General features: G+C 42.5%; 1 protein-coding gene across 1 annotated transcript in view; it reads right to left on the bottom strand.

Moving 5' to 3' along the window:
- DOP1B (DOP1 leucine zipper like protein B) overlaps nt 1-22,797 on the bottom strand; it is a 62,919-nt gene that overhangs the window by 30,108 nt on the left and 10,014 nt on the right. Inside the window, exons 3-11 of the mRNA XM_063180567.1 lie at nt 11,183-11,364; nt 10,862-11,032; nt 7,909-8,098; nt 6,145-6,243; nt 3,999-4,122; nt 3,412-3,512; nt 2,839-2,953; nt 753-873; nt 189-308 (exon numbers count right to left, since the gene is read on the bottom strand). Coding sequence (XP_063036637.1) covers nt 189-308; nt 753-873; nt 2,839-2,953; nt 3,412-3,512; nt 3,999-4,122; nt 6,145-6,243; nt 7,909-8,098; nt 10,862-11,032; nt 11,183-11,364 — 1,223 coding nt within the window. The remainder of the gene's footprint in view (nt 1-188; nt 309-752; nt 874-2,838; nt 2,954-3,411; nt 3,513-3,998; nt 4,123-6,144; nt 6,244-7,908; nt 8,099-10,861; nt 11,033-11,182; nt 11,365-22,797) is intronic.

Below are 22,797 nucleotides of genomic sequence, written 5' to 3'. Positions count from 1 at the left end.
TTTTTGTGTTCACAGATTGAAATTCCCATCTAACTGTTTACCTGGCTGCACTCCTGAATTATTTGTGGACACAACTTACAGACCTGGCTGGTTCTACCATGTGTGATGGCCCTTAAAAGCTGCAGTAAATATTATTATCCTGTACAGACAGCTCTGAAATGGCATTTTTGAGAGCACAACATAAACACCTGAAACAATCTTCAAAGCATTTGGTCAGGTAATCCCAGAGGAAATCAGTGCTCAAGGATGTGATCAACAAATTCACTGTTTTGACAATTTCTGAAGCATTTTTGTTCTCTTTGATTGCACTGAAAAGGAGAGAAAAGGAAAGGAAAAGGAGATGTCAGTGAGGATTCACATCACATGAGCTGATGGACTCAAAAATCTCATTTCCCCTTTCTCTACAAGCTAAAAAATGTTGATTTTTAATTTTTTTTTTAATCAAAGGCTAAATCATTCTGGAGCTGGAGCATCTTTCAGATGATGGGAGTCACAAGGCTGAGCTCTGTCAGCAGCCTGATGTCACTGTGGTTACTCCACACCCATCACATGCAGCAAACTTCATTTTTTATCTGCTAATCCAAGAGAAATTCATTGTGTGTAGAGAAAAGGGGAAGCCAGAGAAAAAATTTCATCCTCTGGCCAGAAAGTCCCTTTGTTACAACCCAAAACTTCATTAAACTCCTTCATTTTAACCATTAAACTTTAAAAAAATGATGCAGTTTCAGCTCAGAGCTGGAAATCTGTCATACCTTGCCAGGGTGTTGCCACTTTGGTTGTAGCTGAGTTTGAGATCAGAACCCAGGGTGTCTTTGCAGTAGGAATAAAAAGCTCTAAGAACTTCCAGGAACAGATCCCCAACAACCTGTGGCCCTGCAAGGAAAGGGGAAAAAAATCCAGGAATTGTCCACAGAGGAGGGGAAGAAATAATAATTTCAGTGCCCTAAACTTGGAATAATGAAAAAAAAAATAAAAGTAGTGTATAAAACATTGCAATGAGTGCTTTTAAAAATGAAAATAAAAAAGTTAAAGTAACTAACAATAGCAGAAAAGGTCAAAGCTTGTTATGTTTGATTTGATACCTTTAAATAATTTTTACACTGTTAAATCCATTTCTAAAGAGAGTGAAAGTCTTAATGGCTTAAGGCTCAAGGAGTCAAACTTTATGTTCTGACTGGGAAGATTAAAGAGGATAATGCAGTTTAGCTGAATATCCCTGGTTTAAGAGGGATTTATGATCCCTTTATTTGTACTTTGGATTAATGCACATTGTCAGGCAGCCAAGCAACACATCCAGCAGGGCAATGTCCCTCATTTATTTTCTGAATTAGATTAATCAATAGATTTCTAACAGAAACAATCTCTTTGGTGACATCACTCCCCACCCAAAATATTTTTAAAAATTTGTCAAGTCACTTTGGTTTGATTCTTTAGTGCAGAAAAGTGAATTTGCCCTTGAAATAAGGAAGGGCAGAGCCTGATCCTGCTGGTGCTGCATGGACAGACATAGAGAGGGAAGGGCAGATCCACCCAAGGAACAAATGGAGCTCAATACTGACACAAGGGTGGAAGTGCTACTTTAAAGTGCCCTCAGATGCCAGCTCAAGGCTCAGAACCCCAGAATTATCAAGGCTGGAAGAGCCCTTCAGGATCACCCAGTGCCCTCACCCCAATCCCTGTCCCCAGGGCCACACCCAGACTGCTCTGGGACAATTCAGTGACTCCAAACCTCCCTGGGCAGCTCAGCCCAAGGCCTGACCACTCTGCCAGGGAAATTTTCTGTGCCAATCTCCAACCTGAGCCTGCCCTGGTGCCATCTGAGGCCATTTCCTCTCCTCCTTTCCCTTGGGACAGGCAGCAGAGCCCGACCCCCCCGGCTGTGCCCTCCTGGCAGGGACTTGTGCAGAGCCACGAGGGCCCCTGAGCCTCCTTTGCTCCAGCCTCAGCCCCTTCCAGCTCCTCAGGGATTCTGCAGCCCCTTCCAGCTCCTCAGGGATTCTGCAGCCCCTTCCAGCTCCTCAGGGATTCTGCAGCCCCTTCCAGCTCCTCAGGGATTCTGCAGCCCCTTCCCAGCTCCTCAGGGATTCTGCAGCCCCTTCCCAGCTCCCTCAGGGATTCTGCAGCCCCTTCCAGCTCCCTCAGGGATTCTGCAGCCCCTTCCAGCTCCCTCAGGGATTCTGCAGCCCCTTCCAGCTCCTCAGGGATTCTGCAGCCCCTTCCAGCTCCTCAGGGATTCTGCAGCCCCTTCCAGCTCCTCAGGGATTCTGCAGCCCCTTCCAGCTCCTCAGGGATTCTGGAGCCCCTTCCAGCTCCCTCAGGAGTTTTCCAAACCCTGCCCTGGACACGCTCCAGCCCCTCCAGGGCTCTCCTGCAGGAGCAGAACTGGGCCCAGCCCTGGAGGGGCCTCTCAGAGCCAGCACAGAGGGACAATCCCTGCCCTGCTCCTGCTGCACACACAATTCCCCATCCAGCCCAGCTGCCAGGGGCCTCCTGCCCCCCTGGGCACCCCTGGGTTTATGTCCAGCCCCTGTCACAGCACCCCCAGGGCCTTTTCCTGCCTGAGCAGCTCTCAGGACTCTCTGTCCCAGCCTGTAGGGTTGGGCTTGGCAGAACCCCCAGCCTGGGCTGTGCTGACCCTACAGGAGGGCACAGATTTGCATTTCCCTCCCTGGGACCCATCCATGCTCTGCAGGGCTCTGTGGGAATTCCCAAACCTGGGAATTTGTTCCAGAGCAGGGCCAAGGCAAGGAACAGCCTCCTGCACACTCCCACGCCCACAGGATTAGGGTTGGGCAGGGTTTTGTTAAGTCCTGCTCAGGTTTGGGATGAACACTTCACCTATTTCAGGTTTGTCCAGGAGGCTGATAAGGATCCGGAAGGGTTTGAGATAAGCCTGGTGCTGCTCCTCTGGGTCAGCCTCTGGGAATTTCTGATGCAGAATCACAATCAAACTCTAGGAAAAGGAAAACATCACAATGTTATCACAACGTTTTCCATCAGAGACAGATTGTCATCTTAATAAGGGCTGAAGTGTTTCTAAATTTGATTTTGTTTAGGACTGACTACAAATGAACTCTAACTTTCCATCCAGGGTAAACAAATCAATTCCAACTTCCCATCATCTCTACTCAAAGGCTGATCTTAGCCAGAGAAACATTTTTAAATAATTCAGGTAGTTTAAAATTATTGTAAATAATTCAGGTAATTCAGCCAAGATTCTTCCCTTTGGTTTCCTTAAATTCCATAAGCAATCCAATGTTGGCATAAAAACAGCACAGATGGAAATGTAACCACAGGGACAGAGAAGGGAGGACAAACCAAAAATTGAGAATGATTCTGGACACAGTTTGAGCTAAAATTGCAAGGATCATGAATTTATTTGGAATATATCTGTATTAAATGAACACCAACCTCAACCAAAAGATCTTTAGAGTATTTTCCAAAGAAATAAACAGCATGGTCTTCAGAAGTGGTGGAGTCTGGAGCAAAAGTGCCACCTTTAATATCAGAACCTACAAGAAAACAGAGGCAGGAGGAGCTCAGAAAGCAGCACAGAGCACTGAGGGGTTTATATTGAATTTACTCTGCATTTTCAATCTTTGGCATTTCAACAGCCCACAGTCCCAATTGGAGGGCATCCAGATGTTGAGCACAACACATAAATCAAAACCAAGGCCAAATAGACTGGGAATCACTATTTCTTCCAGAAAAATAAGGTTAAAATAGTAACTTTTAGTCCTTTTAGTTCACTGAACAAGCTGAGGATGGAACCAGAATTTATCAGATGCCCTGAGATTCAGAGAGAAATAAATTCACCCCTAAAGAAAAGCCCTGTTCACCAAATACTTAATTGTATTAAGGCACTTAATAAATGGCAAATAAACACCACTTTATCATAATTCATTAACAGCTAAAGAAGTGTATTTAAATTTTAAACACTGATTATTTTTGCTCCAAAGTCTGCAGAATATTGAAAATCTCTGGATTTGGCACAGTACCTAGCAGCCAGGCATACAATCTCCTGTTGAGGGACATGTCTCTCCTCAGCAGGGTCTGAGTGGCTGCTGACAGGATATAAACCAGATCAGCCCTTCTGAGCAGGATGGTGCTTTCCTTGCAGTCCTGGGGTGGAAAAGAAAGATTATTCAGCTGCTGGTGAGCACTGAAAGGAGTCAAAGTGGTGATGGGCTGGGTTTTGAACTGGGAATAAAAATGTTTTGGGGAAAAGGGAACAAAGCATCAACAGAAAAATGGTTTGTGAGCTAAAAATATCAAGAATTCACAGGATCACAGAATGACCAGGTTGGAAGACACCTCCAAGACCATCGAGTCCAGCCCAGCCCCAACTGAACCCTGGCCCCCAGTGCCACATCCAGGCTTTGTTAAACACACCCAGGCATGGGGACTCCACCACCTCCCCGGGCAGCCATTCCAGAACTTTCTCACCCTGGCTGGAAAAACCTTTTCCCTGCTCTCCACCCTGTATTTCCCCTGGTGCAGCTCGAGGCTGTGTGCTCTGGGTGTGTCAGTGCTGCTGCAGACAGAGCCCAGCCCCAGGTGAGCACAGGCACCTTTCAGGAGCTGTGCAGAGTGATGGGGGCAGCCCTGAGTCTCCTTTTCTGCAGGCCGAGCACCCCCAGCTCCCTCAGGGCTTCCTCACAGGGTTTGTGTTCCCAGCCCCTCTCCAGCCTCGTTGTCCCCTCTGGATGTGCTCAGTGTCCCAAGGCCCTTCCCAAACTGAGGGGCCAGAGCTGGGCACAGCACTCCAGGTGTGCCCTCAGCAGTGCAGGGGCAGAATGAGCTCCCTGCTCCTGGGACAGCCAGGGACAGACACAGGGACAGACACAGGGACAGACACAGGGACAGACACAGGGACGGACACAGGGACAGACACGGGGACAGACACAGGGACAGACACGGGGACAGACACAGAGACAGACACAGGGACAGACACAGGGACAGCCAGGGACAGACACAGGGACAGAATGACCTCTCTGCTCCTGCTGCCACTCCATTCCTGACCCAGGCCAGGAGCCATCCCTCCGTGGCCCCCAGGGCTCACTGCTGGCTCATGGTCAGTCAGTGCCCCCAGGTCCCTTTGTGCCTGGGCACTGCCCATCCCCAGCCTCGGGCATTGCAGGGGGTTCTTGTGGCCAGAATGCAGGACTCAACACTTGGACTTACTAAACTCCATCCTGCTAGACTCTGTCCATCCATCCAACCATTCCAGGTCTCTCTGCAGAGCCCTCCTACCCTCCAACAGGTGGACACAGCTCCCAGCTTAGTGTGGTCAGCAGATTTACTAATGAAAGGCTCAACACCCTCATCCTTGTCATCAATAAAGGAAAAGTGACACAATCTCAAAGTGGGTTCATGGAGTCACAGAATGGGAGGGACCTTAAATCCCACCCAGTGCCACCCCTGCCATGGCAGGGACACCTCCCACTGTCCCAGGCTGCTCCAGCCCCAGTGTCCAACCTGGCCTTGGGCACTGCCAGGGATCCAGGGGCAGCCACAGCTGCTCTGGGAATTCCATCCCAGCCCCTGCCCACCCTCCCAGGGATGAATTTTTCCCCAATATCCCACCTAACCCTACAATCTTTCAGTGTGGAGCCATTCCCTGTGTGCTGTCCCTGCATCCCCTGGCAATTGTCTCTCTCCAGCTTTCCTGGGGCTCCTCCAGGCCCTGCAAGGCCACCCTGAGCTCAGCCCAAAGCTTCTCCTCTCCATCCCAAACACTGCCTGTCTTACAGCGAGGTGGGGAAACAGTGGGAATAATTTTGGTTTTAAGTAAGATTTTCTCTCCTGGTCTTTACCAGAAATAACTTAATGTGGACAATTCTAAATTCTAAAATGCTACTTGAATAAACTCCAAATGTTTTCCACATGAACCATTCAGGCCTGAATAGTTCAAGCACATCCTAAACATCCCCCAAAAGCCCCTGTGAAATCATTGCTTCAGCCTTGGAAGCTGGAAGACTGAGAAGCAGCAAAGGCTCCTCCACTCCTTAAATTGATGGGGCACTAGAAATCTCAAAATTCAGGGATTTTGAAGGTTCAAAATTCAGCCATTTGGCAACAACAGAGGTGGGAGCTTGCACAGAACACACCTTCCATGGAAAAATCCCAAAAGAATCCCCTTACCAAAGCTGTATAAAATGGGAAAAAGAAGAGGATTGCTTCCAGAGTGTTCCTCTGCACCAGGACATTGGAATCCAGCACTGACACACACAAAGACTTTATCTGGAAAAGGAAAACACAACATTTTATTTGATTTTACCATCAAATTCAGGAAATTTCAAGGAAATTTCAAGGGAGGGAGGGAGGGAGGGAAGAAGGAAGGAAGGAAGGAAGGAAGGAAGGAAGGAAGGAAGGAAGGAAGGAAGGAAGGAAGGAAGGAAGGAAGGAAGGAAGGAAGGAAGGAAGGAAGGAAGGAAGGAAGGAAGGAAGGAAGGAAGGAAGGAAGGAAGGAAGGAAGGAAGGAAGGAAGGAAGGAAGGAAGGAAGGAAGGAAGGAAGGAAGGAAGGAAGGAAGGAAGGAAGGAAGGAAGGAAGGAAGGAAGGAAGGAAGGAAGGAAGGAAGGAAATAAATTTGGCTACCTATGAACAATATCTTGTTTAAATAAGAGGATAATTACAATTTAACTCCTGCACCCAAAGTGAGTTAAAACAAATTTTTGTGGCTTTTAAGAGAATTGTTAATATTGGGTTTGTAAGAGTACAGAATGTCCCGGGGTTACAAGATGTGAAACCTCCCAAAATGCAGATATTACTCTAATTAGCCTTACACTTATTCCATCACTCAACACAAATTACTGCCTACAGAAGATTTCCATTTCACTGGAAAAATAAAAAGACAAAACCTCAGAACAGCAAACACTTCGAGAACTGCACATTAAACACTGAAAACCAGAAAAGCTGCTCTTCAAATGAAATGGATGGAGCAATTTCAGAGCATGGACCTTTCAGTCTCAAAATATTTTTAATTGCATGGCATCCTAATTTAATCCAGACAAGGCTGGGGTTATGGGGTTGTCTTAGGTTACAGGATGTGGCTGGAGGTGTGTGTTCTGTCCCCATCTGTCAGAGCTGGGGCAGTGCTCTGCTGTTCCTGGGGCAGTTCTTCCTTTCTCTCTCCCACAGCCAACCCTCCCTCCAGGAGATCTCTGCTGCCCATGGCCACTGAGTGTCCCTGCAGGGCTGATCCAATCCCAGCATCCCATGGGGAGATGCTCCGCCCAGGGGAGGAGCCAAGCATTCCTGCCTGGATCCAATCTGAGGTGCTGGCACAGCAGAGCAGCCTTTGCCCCCTGCATTGCCAGAGGAGCAGCTGCCTCTTCCCCTGGAGCTGCAGAGGAAAACTCCCCCCTTGTGCAGGATCCCTGCTGCAGCAGAGCCACAGCTGGCACTGCAGGAGGGCTGAGCCCCCCTGGGATGGGGCTGGGACACCGCCCTGGCACACAGGGGACAGGGCACGGTCTCACTCTGGCAGTGGTTTGTTGTGTATTGCTGCATTCTTATTTTTATCTTTATTTGTTTTTTTTTATTCCTAGTAAAGAACTGTTATTCCCATTCCCATATTTTTGCCTGAGAGCCCCTTAGTTTCAAAATTATAATAATTTAATGGCACTGCTGCCACCACCCTGACCCACAGCGTGTCAGGGCCTGTTCTCACTCTGGCATTGCAGCTTTGCATTACTGCATTCTTATTTTTCTGTTTTCTTTTAATTTTTTCCCTAATAAAAAACTTTTATTCCTATTCCCATATCTTTACCTGAGAGCCCCTTAATTTCAAAATTACAATAATTTGGAGGAGAGGGTTTACATTTTCCATTTCAAATGAGATTCCTGCCTTCCTTAGCAGACCCCTGGCTTTCCAAACCCACACAAGGGTGTAAAATGAACTTACAGTGAGTTTATAATCAGTGCCAAGCATGAATTTCTGCTGTTTGCCAGAGAGCTCCCTGTTGATGTGGCTCACAACGAAGAGGGAAGCAGGGAGCCTGATGGAGGGGCTGCCCAGGACACTGCCCCAGAGGGCTCCATAAAACACCTCCTGGCCCATCAGCAGGGACAGCTTCACCAGCAGAGCATCTGTTCTGTACCCAGGCAGAGAAAAAACCCCTTTGTTAGCTGATTTTATACCACAGAAATGGAATTATATAGAGTTTATATAATTTATTTGATGTTTTGCAGCTTTGTGTTGTCAATATTTCCCTTTATCACAGAATCTTTGGGTTGGAAGGGAGCCAAAAATCATCTCATTCCACCCCCTGCCATGGGCAGGGAACCTTCCCCTATCCCAGGTGGTGATGGATGAATCTCATTGTACAAAAGAATCAAACCCACTCAATTCTTTGTCATTAATAAAGGTCTCTGTTCACACACTGGAAAGTTCTCCAGGAAATATCTGCAAATATTCAGCTCTGACCAAACAACTGCAGCACCTGTGATTGCAGAATGTTGATTGCCAGAGGTGTGAAAAGCTAAATTGGAAGTCATTTCAGCAGGTATTAAAATCTGAAAGACAATTTTATCAGTCTGGGAGCTGGAGGTTATCCTAAAAAATCCTAAAAATTCCTACTTTGAAACCAACAGGGTCAATTTTTAAGGCACTGGATGAAGAAAAACAAGAGATGTGAAATTCCCTGGATCCCTGGCAGTGCCCAAGGCCAGGCTGGACAGGACTTGGAGCAGCCTGGCACAGTGGAAGGTGTCCCTGCCATGGCAGGGGTGGCACTGGGTGGGATTTGAGGTTCTTTACAACCCAAACCATTCCAGGGTTCCATGAGATAAAACAACAAATTGCACACAGGACACCCTGGAATGAATTCCAGACCATCCCACAGAAAATCCTGGGGCTGCAGCACAGTCCCTGCTCTGGAACACTTTGGTATTTTACCATAAAGGAGGAATTAAAACCTCACATGAGGAATGCAAGGGTGACAAAAGAGGAAAATCCCAGCTCAGAAGAGGAAACACCTCCCAGTGTGATGGATTTTTTCCCATTTCTTTATAAAAAATCCCTCAAAGCAGTTTTCCTCTGCCATTTTCTGTGTGAGTGCACAAAGTCAGGGAAATCTGGAGCTGGAAATGGTGTCTGGGCTGAAGCACAACCTCAGCACTTTGTTCTCTTTCAGGAACAGCAGGAGATGGATTAATTTTAGTTCTCAATATTGAATGTTCTGAAAACACTCAGCGGAGAACCTCTCATGAAAAAGAATTGAAAATTAACCTGACACAGCTTCTGACAAGATATTCTTAACACAGAATCATTGCAATGAGTAAACAAAAGAAAAACTCCCTCATGTAAATTGGTATTTCACCAAAAAAAATTTTAATTAATTTTAATATAAATATTTGCCAAGATTTATGAAATATATATCAGATCTTGTTTGCTCAAAGAGGAAAATAATGACATGAAAAATGGGGGAAAAGGTGTAAAACTAGAGGTCAGATCTTGGAAGTTCATCTGATTAATTTTAGTTCTCAATACTGAATGTTCTGAAAACACTCAGCAGAGAGCCTCTCATGAAAAAGAATTGAAAATTAACCTGACACAGCTTCTGACAAGATATTCTTAATACAGAATCATTGCAATGAGTAAACAAAAGAAAAACTCCCTCATGTAAATTGGTATTTCAAAAACAACCCAATTAAATTAATTTTAACATAAATATTTCCCAATATTTATGAAATAGATCCTATTTGTTCAAGGCAAAGAGGATAATGATGCCATCAAAAATAGGGGAAAAGGTGTAAAACCAGAGGTCAGATCTTGGAAGTTCATCTGATTAATTTTAGTTCTCAATATTGAAGGTTCTGAAAACACTCAGCAGAGAGCCTCTCATGAAAAAGAATTGAAAATTAACCTGACACAGCTTCTGACAAGATATTCTTGCACAGAATCATTGCAATGAGTAAACAAAAGTCCCTAATGGAAATTGGTATTTCACAAAAAAACAAACAAACAAAACATTAAATTAATTTTAACAAATATTTCCCAAGATTTATGAAATTTATGTCAGATCCTGTTTGTTCAAAAAGGAAGATGATGCCATCAAAAATAGGGGAAAAGGTGTAAAACCAGAGGTCAGATCTTGGAAGTTCATCTGATTAATTTTAGTTCTCAATATTGAATGTTCTGAAAACATTCAGCAGAGAGCCTCTCATGAAAAAGAATTGAAAATTAACCTGACACAGCTTCTGACAAGATATTCTTGCACAGAATCATTGCAATGAGTAAACAAAATAACAACTCCCTCATGTAAATTGGTATTTAAAAAAAAACCAAATTAATTTTGACATAAATATTTCCCAAGATTTATGAAATGTATGTCAGATCCTGTTTGTTCAAAGAGGAAAATAATGCCATGAAAAATGGGGGAAAAGGTGTAAAACTAGAGGTCAGATCTTGGAATTTAATTTTTAATTCCCATTAATTCCCTGCTCCATATTTTTGCCAGATTATACAGAAATATTGGACAGAATTCAGCTGCTCTCTCATGTTACAGAATTCAAACAGAATTTATCTCCAGAGCAGTGTTTTGGGAGACAGGTGAATTATTTAGGAGTCAGAGGAGCTTTAAGAATTTTTTTTATTTTTTTCTCTCAGCGTTTCTATTTTTAACCCTCCTTTTCCTCTTCTCTTTTTTTAACCCTCCTTTTCCTCTTTTCTCCTCCTCCTGGGATGAAAACAGAGAGGAAAGGGATTTTTTATTTCAGCATTTTTCCAGGTCCCACCTTTCATCCCCCTTTAGAAGCTCTTTTGTTTATAGAAATCTGATAAAATTTTTTTGAGAACTCCCTAGAAAATCAAACAGTGGATATTGCTCCAATGAATATGGAATAATTAATATTACCTGTCATAAATTTCTGATCCTTCTTCCAGGCCAGGCAGCAGCCCAATGACAAAGGCCTGGAGACCAGGCAGGAGGGATTTTTGGAGAGGGAGAAAATATTTCTCATACAAGCCCAGGAGAACAGGTCTCACTGACATGGCTGCATTTGCCAGCAGAGGGAACAAACCAGAGCTTTAATTAAAAAAAAAAAAGACAAAATGAAAGTTAATTTTAATAGATTGAGACGGTTATGCCTTTAAAAAAAAATAAATTAAAATGACATGTACAAAAAGAAATTCTTAGTGAGCCCATTTGTGCCTTAGAAAAAAAAATTCAAATTACCTGTACAGGAATAAATCCTTGGCAAGCCATTTTGTGCCAATGATTTTAAAGATTATTTCATAGGTTTCTAAAGCCTTTAAGTGCACCCCACTGGGCAGGGCTGGGTGCAAGCACTGGGATAATCTTTTACTGATGATCAATCTTCTGGGCAGCAGAGAATACTTCAGGTTACTCTGCAGAGCCTGGGGAGAGAGGAGAGGAGGAGAAAGAGTTACAAAGTGAAATAGAAAATATCTAATGGCTGTTTGTTAAATGTTGAGGAGAAAGGAGAGGAAAAAGTGAAAAAAAAATGGAAAAAAGAGTGAAAAAGTGAAATATAAAATATCAAATGGCTGTTTATTAAAGCCTGAGGAGAAAGGAGAAGAAAAAGTTATAAAGTGAAATACAAAATATCTAATGGCTGTTTATTAAAGGCTGAGGAGAAAGGAGAGAAGTTAGAATGTGAAATATAAAATATCTAGTGGCTACTTATTAAAGGTTAAAGAGAAATGAGTGGAGAAGAAATACTGAAAAAAAGTGAAAAAAGAGTGAAAAAGTGAAATATAAAATATCTAATGGCTGTTTATTAAAGGTTGACGAGAAAGGAGAGGAGAAGAAAGAGTTATAAAGTGAAATATAAAATATCAAATGGCTGTTTATTAAAGGCTGAGGAGAAAGGAGAGGAGAAGAAAGAGTGAAAAAAGTGAAAAGAAGAGCGAAAAAGTGAAATATAAAATGTCTAGTAGCTGTTTATTAAAGGTTGAGGAGAAAGGAGAACAAATAGTTATAATGTAGAATATAAAATATCAAATTGTTGTTTCTTAAAGCCTGAGGAGAAGAAATAGTTATAAAGTGAAATATAAAATATCTAATGGCTGTTTATTAAAGGCTGAGGAGAAAGGAGAGGAGAAGAAAAAGTGGAAAAAAAGTTTAAAAAAAAGTGAAAAAGTGAAATATAAAATATCTAATGGATGTTTATTAAACCTTGAGAGAGGAGAAGAAAGAGTTATAAAGTAAAAAATAAAATATCAAATGGCTGTTTATTAAAGCTTGAGGAGAAAGGAGAACAAATAGTTATAATGTGGAATATAAAACATCTAATGGCTGTTTATTAAAGCTTGAGGAGAATATTGGGAAGAGTTTGAACTCCTAATTGCATTTTGTTGCAGCAGAACTCTGAAGCTGATTTTTTATTTGGGATCAGCCATGGAAAAATTGGAAATGCCTGGTGTGAGTCAGCTCAGAGGAGGGAAAAGGAACAGGATTGGGACAGGGTGTCACATCATCCCAGATTATTCCCTCTCCATGGGAAAAGGGAAGTGACAAGAAGAGCACCTCAGCTTTTAGGGAATAAAGAAAGAATTTCAGATTTCTCTTTCCTCCTAAGTTCTCCATTGATGGATGGAATCATGGAACGGGTTGGAAGGGACCTCAAAGATCATCTTGTTCCAGCACCTTCCACTGTCCCAGGCTGCTCCCAGCCCTGGCCAACCTGGCCTTGGGCACTTCCAGGGATGAGGAGCCCACGGCTTCCCTGGGAAACCTGGGCCAGGGCCTCCCCTCCCTCACAGGGAACAAATTTTGCCAATAAATAATTCTTTAATAATTTTTTTCCAATAAATTTTTCTAGTAAACAATATCTGAAACAAAAAAGAACGAACTTTCCAGCCAAAGCAGAGATGATGAAATGGGATAAAAGCCTCTGCTCTGGAATTCTCTGTGGCTGCATTTACTGGGCTGGATAACTCACTGCATTCATGTGCAAGTAAAAGATGTTTAGGACAGGAAATATTTAAATAAGTTTTGATGCTGGGAGAGGTTTTAGGAAAAAGCCCTTATTGGGAAAGGGAATTCCTTTCCTTGAGCCACCAGAGCGTTTCAGCAGGGAAATAAATCAGTTTTCTCTTCAAGTCACAGACAATCAAAAAGAAAATTTGGAAGTCAAGGGCACCGCAGGCTTTGCTCAATGGGCAAACACAAACAGATCTGTTGGAGTTCTGGGTGCTGAGAATTCCAGATTTTCTGTGCTGCCAGGCACTGAGCCCCAGAGAACACTGCACTGACCTGAGGGCCTGGAGAAGCTTCCAGAATGGAATGACAGAGCTGGGATTGTGGGGGTGGAGTTTGAACAGAAGTGTGTGATATCACAGGGTGGGAAACTCAGAGTTGAAGGGTTTAGAATACAGGAATAGATAGAAAGCAAGATGGAGGTTTTAGGGTGGAGGCTGCTCCTCCTTCTCCTTCTCCTTCTCCTTCCCCTTCCCCTTCCCCTTCTCCTTCTCCTTCTCCTTCTCCTTCTCCTTCTCCTTCTCCTTCTCCTTCTCCTTCTCCTTCTCCTTCCCCTCCTTCTCCATGGGTTTGGGTGGTTTTGTGTCATTGGATAAAAAAGTCCCCATTGCGGGCACGGCTGGTTGGGTATTGAATTAAAAGTAAAAATAATTGAGGTGTCATTTCTTAATTGGACAGTTTATCTTTAAAAGGCCTTGGAGAGAAAGATAGTGAGCCATTTTGTGCCTTGCTAAGGACATACTGCAGAACTCACTGCTGTGAGACTGTACCATAAATAAGAAATAAACATTTGAGCCTGAATATGACCTGTGGTCTGAAGTTCCTTCAACCCTGACCTCGACAGAGGCAGAAAAACAAAGCTGAAAACCAGCACAGATGTTCCAGAGCCTGTGGACATCTGGGATATTTTCAGTATCAGGCAAATTCTTGTCTCTTCCCAAATGAAATCATGGTTTTATCCTATGGAATCCCATGGTTTTATCCTATGGAATCCTTTTCAACTTGAGGCGGTTCTGTTTTGCTTGGAAAAGCAGCAGCAAGTGGAATAACCATTCCTGGCATGAACCTACAGCAGGTGACTTTACCCTGAGCCCTCCTCAGCAGGAAGGGGAGGAGATAAAACCCCTTTAGAGGGAGCAGCTGGCAGGAAATTTACCCAAGAAGATAAAAAAGGTTGGGAATTTACAACAACAGCAAACAGAAAATCAGCCCATCCTGGCAGACACACAGATGTCACTCAGAGCCACTCCATCCCCTCCTCCTCTCCCCACAGCAGAGCTGCATTTAATGGATGATAAAAACCAGAATCCACAAATAAACCATTATTTCACATATTTGTGCAGTTACTTTTTTACACCTCTTATATTTGTATATTTATATTTGGGGCTTTTACTCATGTGGCACATGAAGAATATTATTTCAACATTGAAATCCTTAAGAGTTAAGGATTCCTTCCTTAGCTGTGAAGATTTCTGGAAAGCTGGACTTTGACACTTTCTATTTATATTGCTTGGCTTCTATTTGCCCACACCCTCTCTGCATATTTAGAGATAGAAAAGGAGATAATTACAAAAAAGCAGACCAGTGGTAAATTGTGATCATTTACTTGTGGGGAGTTTTGGAAGGAATTTAAGATGGGATTTTTAAATTGTTTTTGATGATGTGTTTTGGGTTTTTTTATTTTTTACATAGGTAGGAAGAGTGAGTTTGGCTTAAGATTGTTATAGTATGGTTTAGAAGGTTACAAGACTTTTAGTTATAAGACTTTTTAGGAGTTAAAACACTGTTAACAAGGATATTTATGTTTTTGACCTAATTTTGAAATATTTTGCTTTATGGACTTATGCTACAGTATAAGTTTTCTTAGTTATCTATAACACATCAACTCATAGTATTGTATTTCAAATTCTGTATCTACTTTTGTAGTTATTTTTTCTATATTTTAGACTTTAAAACTCTAAACTTTTTTTTACTTAGTTTAACATGTTTTTGTTCTAAATTATAAATTTACATTTTCACTTTTAGCACCTAAGTTTGGAAGCCTTTTCCAAGGTTTCAGATTAAATCTTGTGTTTAATTCTAAGTTTTGGTTTACAGGCTCAAAATTCTGAAAGTTTTTTGTATTCTGTATTCTAACAGTAAATATTTTGCCCTCTCAGTGTTCAGACTGAACAAATACCATCTTAATATTCCAATACTGAAATATCAACCAGGCAGAAAATGGAAATATTCACTGCTTATTCCACAGAGCATCGGCAATAATGGCACCTCAGCTTTGGCTCCAACATTTCCTAAGGATTTGAAGGGAATAAGAACTCCCTTCTCCAAACATCAGGGATAACAATATTTAATGATAAACTGAATATTTCGAATCAGGGAATTATTTGGAAGGGAACCTTCCACCATCCCAGGGTGCTCCAAATCCCATCCCAAATCCCCTTGGGCACTTCCAGGGATCCCCAGATTCTCTGGGCACCCTCCCAGCCAGGAATTCCTTCCCAATCCCATCCTATTCAAAATTTCCACTTATCCCTGATAACTGGCACACCAAAAGAGATCATACACTGAATTTGAGGGAAATTGTGACAGCCAATGTGGTGGTTTTACTTTGAAACTGGGTGGAAATAATTTTGCATAGTGGTTTTGGTTTGTTAATTTAAGATTTCTTTAATTTTAAGATTTTTTGGTTTAAGGTATTAAAGAGTGTGGTGTGTTTTGGTGTTGGTTAATTAGCCATTAGTTCTTATTATATAATTAGCAATTAGTTTTATAATAATTAACAATTAGTTCTTATTTTTTGTTGTGAGGTAGGAAGATAGGATTAGGAGAAAGGTAAAGTAGGTTTAAAACTTTAAATGGGTATAAAGAAAATTTTATTAATAGTAGCTAAAAGAAAAAAAAGTAGTAAGAATTAAAATAAACCTTTTAGAACACTTCTTTTTCTCCTGCAATCTTTCTTTTTTTCACTGATAACATAAATAAACAAAATTTAAAATTTTCAGTTAGTTTACCACTTTGAAAATAGTCTTTATTTAGTTTATTAAGGGAGGGAAGTTTTTCTTGTTAATGTTATGGAGACTTCTCCACAAGAGGAAAAAAAACCCAGTTGTCTTAATTAATTAATTAATTAATCATGGGGGCACAGGAATACTTTCAAAATTAGAACAAAGAAGAGAGAGTTGTGGTCTCACTATTTTACCTTGGGTGGCAGAGCTGAGGGTCTGGGCGAGCTGTCTCATTTGGAATGCTGGCTTAGCACGAGGGCAAATGTCACCTGCTCTGAGGGCAAATGTCACCTGCTCTGAGGGACCTGCTTGGTGACACTGGCAAATGTCACCTGCTCTGACCCAGGGACTGCTTGGTGACACTGGCAAATGTCACCTGCCCTGACTGAGGGACCTGCTTGGTGACACTGGCAAATGTCACCTGCTCTGACTGAGGGACTGCTTGGTGACACTGGCAAATGTCACCTGCTCTGACTGAGGGACTGCTTGGTGACACTGGCAAATGTCACCTGCTCTGACCAAGTGACCTGCTTGGTGACACTGGCAAATGTCACCTGCCCTGACTGAGGGACTGCTTGGTGACACTGGCAAATGTCACCTGCTCTGACCAAGTGACCTGCTTGGTGACACTGGCAAATGTCACCTGCCCTGACTGAGGGGCCTGCCTGGGGACACTGGCAAATGTCACCTGCCCTGAGTGACCTGCTTGGTGACACTGGCAAATGTCACCTGCTCTGACCGAGGGACTGCTTGGTGACACTGGCAAATGTCACCTGCCCTGACTGAGGGCCCTGCTTGGTGACACTGGCAAATGTCACCTGCCCTGACTGAGGGACTGCTTGGTGACACTGGCAAATGTCACCTGCTCTGACTGAGGGGCCTGCCTGGGGACACTGGCAAATGTCACCTGCCCTGACCGAGTGACCTGCTTGGTGACACTGGCAAATGTCACCTGCCCTGAGTGACCTGCTTGGTGACACTGGCAAATGTCACCTGCTCTGACCGAGGGACTGCTTGGTGACACTGGCAAATGTCACCTGCCCTGAGTGACCTGCTTGGTGACACTGGCAAATGTCACCTGCTCTGACCCAGGGCCCTGCTTGGTGACACTGGCAAATGTCACCTGCCCTGACTGAGTGACCTGCCTGGGGACACTGGCAAATGTCACCTGCCCTGAGTGACCTGCTTGGTGACACTGGCAAATGTCACCTGCCCTGACCGAGTGACCTGCCTGGTGACACTGGCAAATGTCACCTGCCCTGACCGAGTGACCTGCTTGGTGACACTGGCAAATGTCACCTGCCCTGAGTGACCTGCTTGGTGACACTGGCAAATGTCACCTGCCCTGACCGAGTGACCTGCTTGGTGACACTGGCAAATGTCACCTGCCCTGAGTGAGGGACCTGCTTGGTGACACTGGCAAATGTCACCTGCCCTGACCGAGTGACCTGCCTGGGGAGACTGGCAAATGTCACCTGCCCTGACTGAGGGACCTGCTTGGTGACACTGGCAAATGTCACCTGCCCTGACCTGCCTGGTGACACTGGGACTGCCAGGCACACAACATTGCAAAACTGAGGAGCCACAGATTTTTTATTGCTGTAACTTTTTATTGCTTGCCCATGGCATTGGTGTTGGGCAATGCCCTTTTCCTCACCCACACATGGGGCAACTGAGAGGGTGTTAAAAACCTTTATTCCATTTTCAGAATCATGAGAAGGGTGAGACAATACAGATGTTATAATTCACAATCAGAAGCTAATTATTTCCTAATTACAATGCACTATAAGTGTTTCTTGGCCTATCAGCTTTTGCCACACCTTGCTGTAAATGCCTTAAAACCAAACATCTAAAATTTCCCCTCATGGGTCCCACAATTCACCTTTCACAGTTCTATTTCCCCAAACTGTCCAGTCTTTTTTACAAAACCATCCTTTGAAACTTGTTTCCAGCTCCATTTCTCTCTCAGCAATGTCTGTCCCGTTCCAGGGCATTTCTCAGTCAGCATTTCTTGTCTCAAGGTTTGCACACAGATGCACAAACTGTGTGAGCCTCCTGTCAAACTTGAAAAATTCCCTACAAATCCATTTCCCACACATGGCTGCCAAGACTTTGAAGGGATGTGCTGCCTCAACCTTTCCTCACATTCAGAATCCATCCACACAAGCATCACAAGCTGGGATCAAGTAGAGGAACTTCTACTTGAGGGAGCAAGTAGAACAATAAAAGTTGAGAATTCAAATTGGATCAATGAATTTTTGGACAATGGGCGTTTACAGGATGGGTTTCACCTTTTGTTAAAGGAATTTTTTTTGGTTGTAATCATTGTTTTTATTGTTTTGCTCATGTTTCCCTGTTTAGTTAAAGTGTCTGCAGAGATCCATTGGGGAAGTCTTCATAGGAAGAAAAAACAGGGGAGTTGTGGAATCCTTTGGAACCTTCAGGACAAACCACAGAGTCTCCACCTGGGCTGAAAGAGAAGAGTTCCCCATGGAGCCTCACAACACCATGAACCACCCCAGTTCCTTTCCCCAGATGTCCTAAATTCTCCTGGTTTCTCCTTTCCCCGTTCCCTCATTGAAGTCTTCATAGTAAGAAAAAACAGGGGAGTTGTGGAATCCTTTGGAACCCTCAGAGAAACCCCCAGGACTTTGCCTTGGAAGAATAAACCACAGAGTCTCACCTGGGCTGAAAGAGAAGAGTTCCCCATGGAGCCTCACAACACCATCATCCTCCCCAGTTCCTGTCCCCAAATGTCCCAAATTCTCCTGGTTTCTCTTTTCCCTGTTCCCTCATTGTTTGTGGTATCCCTGGTGGCCACCCCATCTTCGCTGTAGGGTAATGCCCTCTGTGCCACCCCATTCTTAACCTTGTGCACACCCCGTGGTTTGTGTTTTGTCCCTGATTTCCCTTGGGATTGCTGGAATAAACCTTCATTTATCTAAATATTTATCTAAACAAAAACCCATTCTGCCATGGGGAGGGTGGTGTGGCGCTGCTACACCTAAAACCACAGCAGCAGCAAAAACTTCAAACTAAAACCCAACAGAGTGTCCCTCCAGCCCCTGGAAATTGTGTCTCTCCATCTTTCTTGCAGCAGGGGTCATCTCTTCCCAAAATAATCCCTTGGATGTTGTGAAAAGAAAGGGAAATGGAAAAGGAAAAGGATTTTGTGGCCTGAGCAGGACAACACCACAGGCTGAAGATAGGAATGTGCTCGTTGTTGAGGGAGTGACAAAACTAATTTCTGTCCCCTTAAAAAGGAAATAAGCCCAGAAGTTTCTCATTTTGATTAGGTGAAAAAGGCATCCCATAGGCCTGGGGGACTTCACCTCAAACTTAAGGACAGGAACCAAACAGTCCCACCTGAGCAATTTCCTAGAAAAAGAAGAGAACAAAGAAACCAATGGCTTTTGTGGGGTGTCTTACCAGGGGCAGGAGGGCCTCCTGCACCTGGATGGGTTTTTCTCTGCAAAGAATTTTGTTATTTTGCCTTTTATTAAAACTTTTCTGCTTCCAACACTGCCACAGAAGCCATCCTGGTGATTTTATGCCTCCAAAGGTAGCTGAGCTAGCTTGGATGTGAAATAGACCTCTAAGAGCTTATGGGACCTGGCTTGAGGAGGCTCCTACTTCTGCTGAGGGCTCTGTGCTCCTACACATTCCTTTTATTTGGAATTTGCCATGGCATGGGCAGGAATGGGATGGGCAGGAATGGGATGGGCAGGAATGGGATGGGCAGGAATGGGGTGCTGGATTTGCTGCCTGGAAGTGAAGAGCAAACCAAAGAGCAACTTTTCTTTATTGTGCCTGGTTTTAGGAGAGTTTTTCCTCCTGTTGCCAGTTCCTGGCCTTTCGGGTTCTCTTTATGTAACACAGAAATGAAAACACCTGAGTTGATGTGGCTGCTGAAGGAATTGACCTCATTTGCAGATTCCTAGAAAATCACAGAAGGTTTTATACCCAAACCCCACTACACCTATCTCCAGCAGGTTCAGGGATTTGAAACCCCATTCCAACATTTTTAAAGGCTGCGGTTGTCCCAAAAGCCCTCCCTGCTGCTTTGCTGGAAGGTTCAGGTTCTTCCCAGCCTGCCCAGAACTGCAGCTCACAGGATTTTAAGAGGTTTTAAAGACATTCATTGGCAGAGGGATCTCAGATGTTCACTGAGATAAGAGTGAGGTGATAATAGAGAGATTTTAAATGATAATTAAGCCCCTCCAGCTGACAGGCAAAGTGGAAAAGTTGGATTAGGCAAAGTTGAGAAATTGGATTTTTAAATATGCTGAGCTTTCTCCAGAAGAAAAAGAACAAAGAATCAAGATCCAGGAATGCTGGAATTTTAACTTTGGCTGGGTTTTATCCAGCTTGCCCAGAATTGCAGCTCCAATGATTTTAAAAGTTTTGAAAGGAATTCCTTGGCAGAGGGATCTCAAATGTTCACTGAGATAAGAGTGAGGTGATAATAGAGAGAGTTTTAAATTATAATTAAGCTCCTCCAGCTGACAGGCAAAGTGGAAAAGTTGAATTAGTAAAGTTGAGAAATTGGATTTTTAAATATCCTGAGCTTCCACAAGAGGAAAAAGAATTAGGAATTAGGTCTCAGGAATGCTGGAATTTTAACTTTGGCTGGGTTTTATCCAGCTTGCCCAGAATTGCAGCTCCAATGATTTTAAAAGTTTTGAAAGGCTTTCAATGGCAGAGGCATCTCAAATGTTCACTGAAATAAGAGTGAGGTGATAATAGAGAGCCTTTAAATTATAATTAATCTCCTCCACCTGACAGGAGAAGTTGAGAAGTTGGATTTTTAAATATCCTGAGCTTCCACAAGAGGAAAAAGAACAACAAATCAAGAAAGGTGGAATTTTAACTTTGGCTGGTTTCTTCCCAGCCTGCCCGGAACTGCAGCTCACAGGATTTTAGAAGGTTTTAAAGACATTCATTGGCAGAGGGATCTCAGATGTTCACTGAAACAAGAGTGAGGTGATAATAGATGATTTATCATTTAAAAAATCTGTCTCCTCCAGCTGACAGTCAAAGTGAAATCGTTGGATTTTTAAATATACTGAGCTTCCACAAGACAGAAAAGAACAAAGAATCAAGATCCAGGAATGCTGGAATTTTAACTTTCTCTGAGTTCTTCCCAGCCTGCCCAGAATTGCAGCTCCAATGATTTTAAAAGTTTTGAAAGGAATTCCTTGGCAGAGGGATCTCAAATGTTCACTGAAATAAGAGTGAGGTGATAACAGACAGAGTTTTAAATGATAATTAAGCTCCTCCAGCTGACAGGCAAAGTGGAAAAGTTGGATTAGCAAGGTTGAGAAATTGGATTTTTAAATATCCTGAGCTTCCACAAGAGGAAAACGAACAAAGAATCAAGAATGCTGGAATTTTAACTTTGGCTGCGTTCTTCCCAGCCTTCCCAGAGCTGCAGCTCCCAGGATTTTAAGAGGTTTTAAAGACATTCATTGGCAGAGGGATCTCAGATGTTCACTGAAATAAGAGTGAGGTGATAATAGAGAGATTTTAAATGATAATTAAGCTCCTCCAGCTGACAGGCAAAGTGGAAAAGTTGGATTAGGCAAAGTTGAGAAACTGGATTTTTAAATATCCTGAGCTTCCACAAGAGGAAAAAGAACAAAGAATCAAGAATGCTGGAATTTTAACTTTGGCTGGGTTTTATCCAGCTTGCCCAGAATTGCAGCTCCAATGATTTTAAAAGTTTTGAAAGGCTTTCAATGGCAGAGGGATCTCAAATGTTCACTGATATAAGAGTGAGGTGATAATAGAGAGATTTTAAATTATAATTAAGCTCCTCCAGCTGACAGGCAAAGTGGAAAAGTTGGATTAGGCAAAGTTGAGAAATTGGATTTTTAAATCTCCTGAGCTTCCACAAGACAGAAAAGAACAAAGAATTAGGACCCAGGAATGCTGGAATTACAACTTTGGCTGGTAGAGGTGAATCAACTCCAGATCCCATCCCAAACCTTTTTCTCCAACATTAACACCCAAAGATGCTCAGAATTTCTCTGAAATTGGGCTACAAAAATACAGAATTATCCACAAAAGGAAAACTTGCTATTTTTTGCACCTGTGCCCTAAAATTAAACCACAAGCACAGAGGAATATTTGCATTTCCTCAGTTCCTGGTTTACTTCCTTCTGCACTAGAAATCTGTTAAAAATAATGATAAAAACTCCATCAAATCAAGGAAATCTTTTTATTTCCATCACTAGAGTTCCAGGAAAAGGCAGCATCAATTTCTAAGATTATCTTCAAATAGGAAATACCTAATAATAGAATTCATAATTCTTGCTAAAATACAGTAATTAATATAATAATATAATAAATAATTCTTGTTTAAACAACAGTGGCTGTGAGGAGAGGGGGAGAAGAAGAACCTGTGATCCTTTTTTCCCCTGATTCATTTTCCAAGTTCAAAAAAATTCCAAACATAACTCCAGCTTCTATAGAAATACCATAAATAGAATTAATTTTAAAATAGGAGAATGAATTTTAAATTTGGTTGTAAGGAAAGTAGGAGCTGGATAAAAATTTATTTATAATATATAAAAATCTATGTAATAAATATAAAATTTTTATCCAAGGATAAAAAGCACTTTGAAAGTTTGAAATTTATGAAATAAATATATAAAAAGAAGTTATATTTAATATTAAATAACTTCTATATATATTTAAATTATATATATAGATGATAAATATAAAAATTTTTATCCCAGGATAAAAAACAGTTTGAAAGCTTAAAATTTATAAAATAAATATATTAAAATAACTTATAATTTAATGTTAAATAATTTATATACAAATTTAAATAATTTATAT

The sequence above is a fragment of the Melospiza melodia genome, chromosome 2, assembly GCF_035770615.1.
Source record: "Melospiza melodia melodia isolate bMelMel2 chromosome 2, bMelMel2.pri, whole genome shotgun sequence".
In the NCBI taxonomy this organism is placed as follows: Eukaryota; Metazoa; Chordata; class Aves; order Passeriformes; family Passerellidae; genus Melospiza; species Melospiza melodia.
This window is presented reverse-complemented; position numbering and strand designations above follow the sequence as displayed.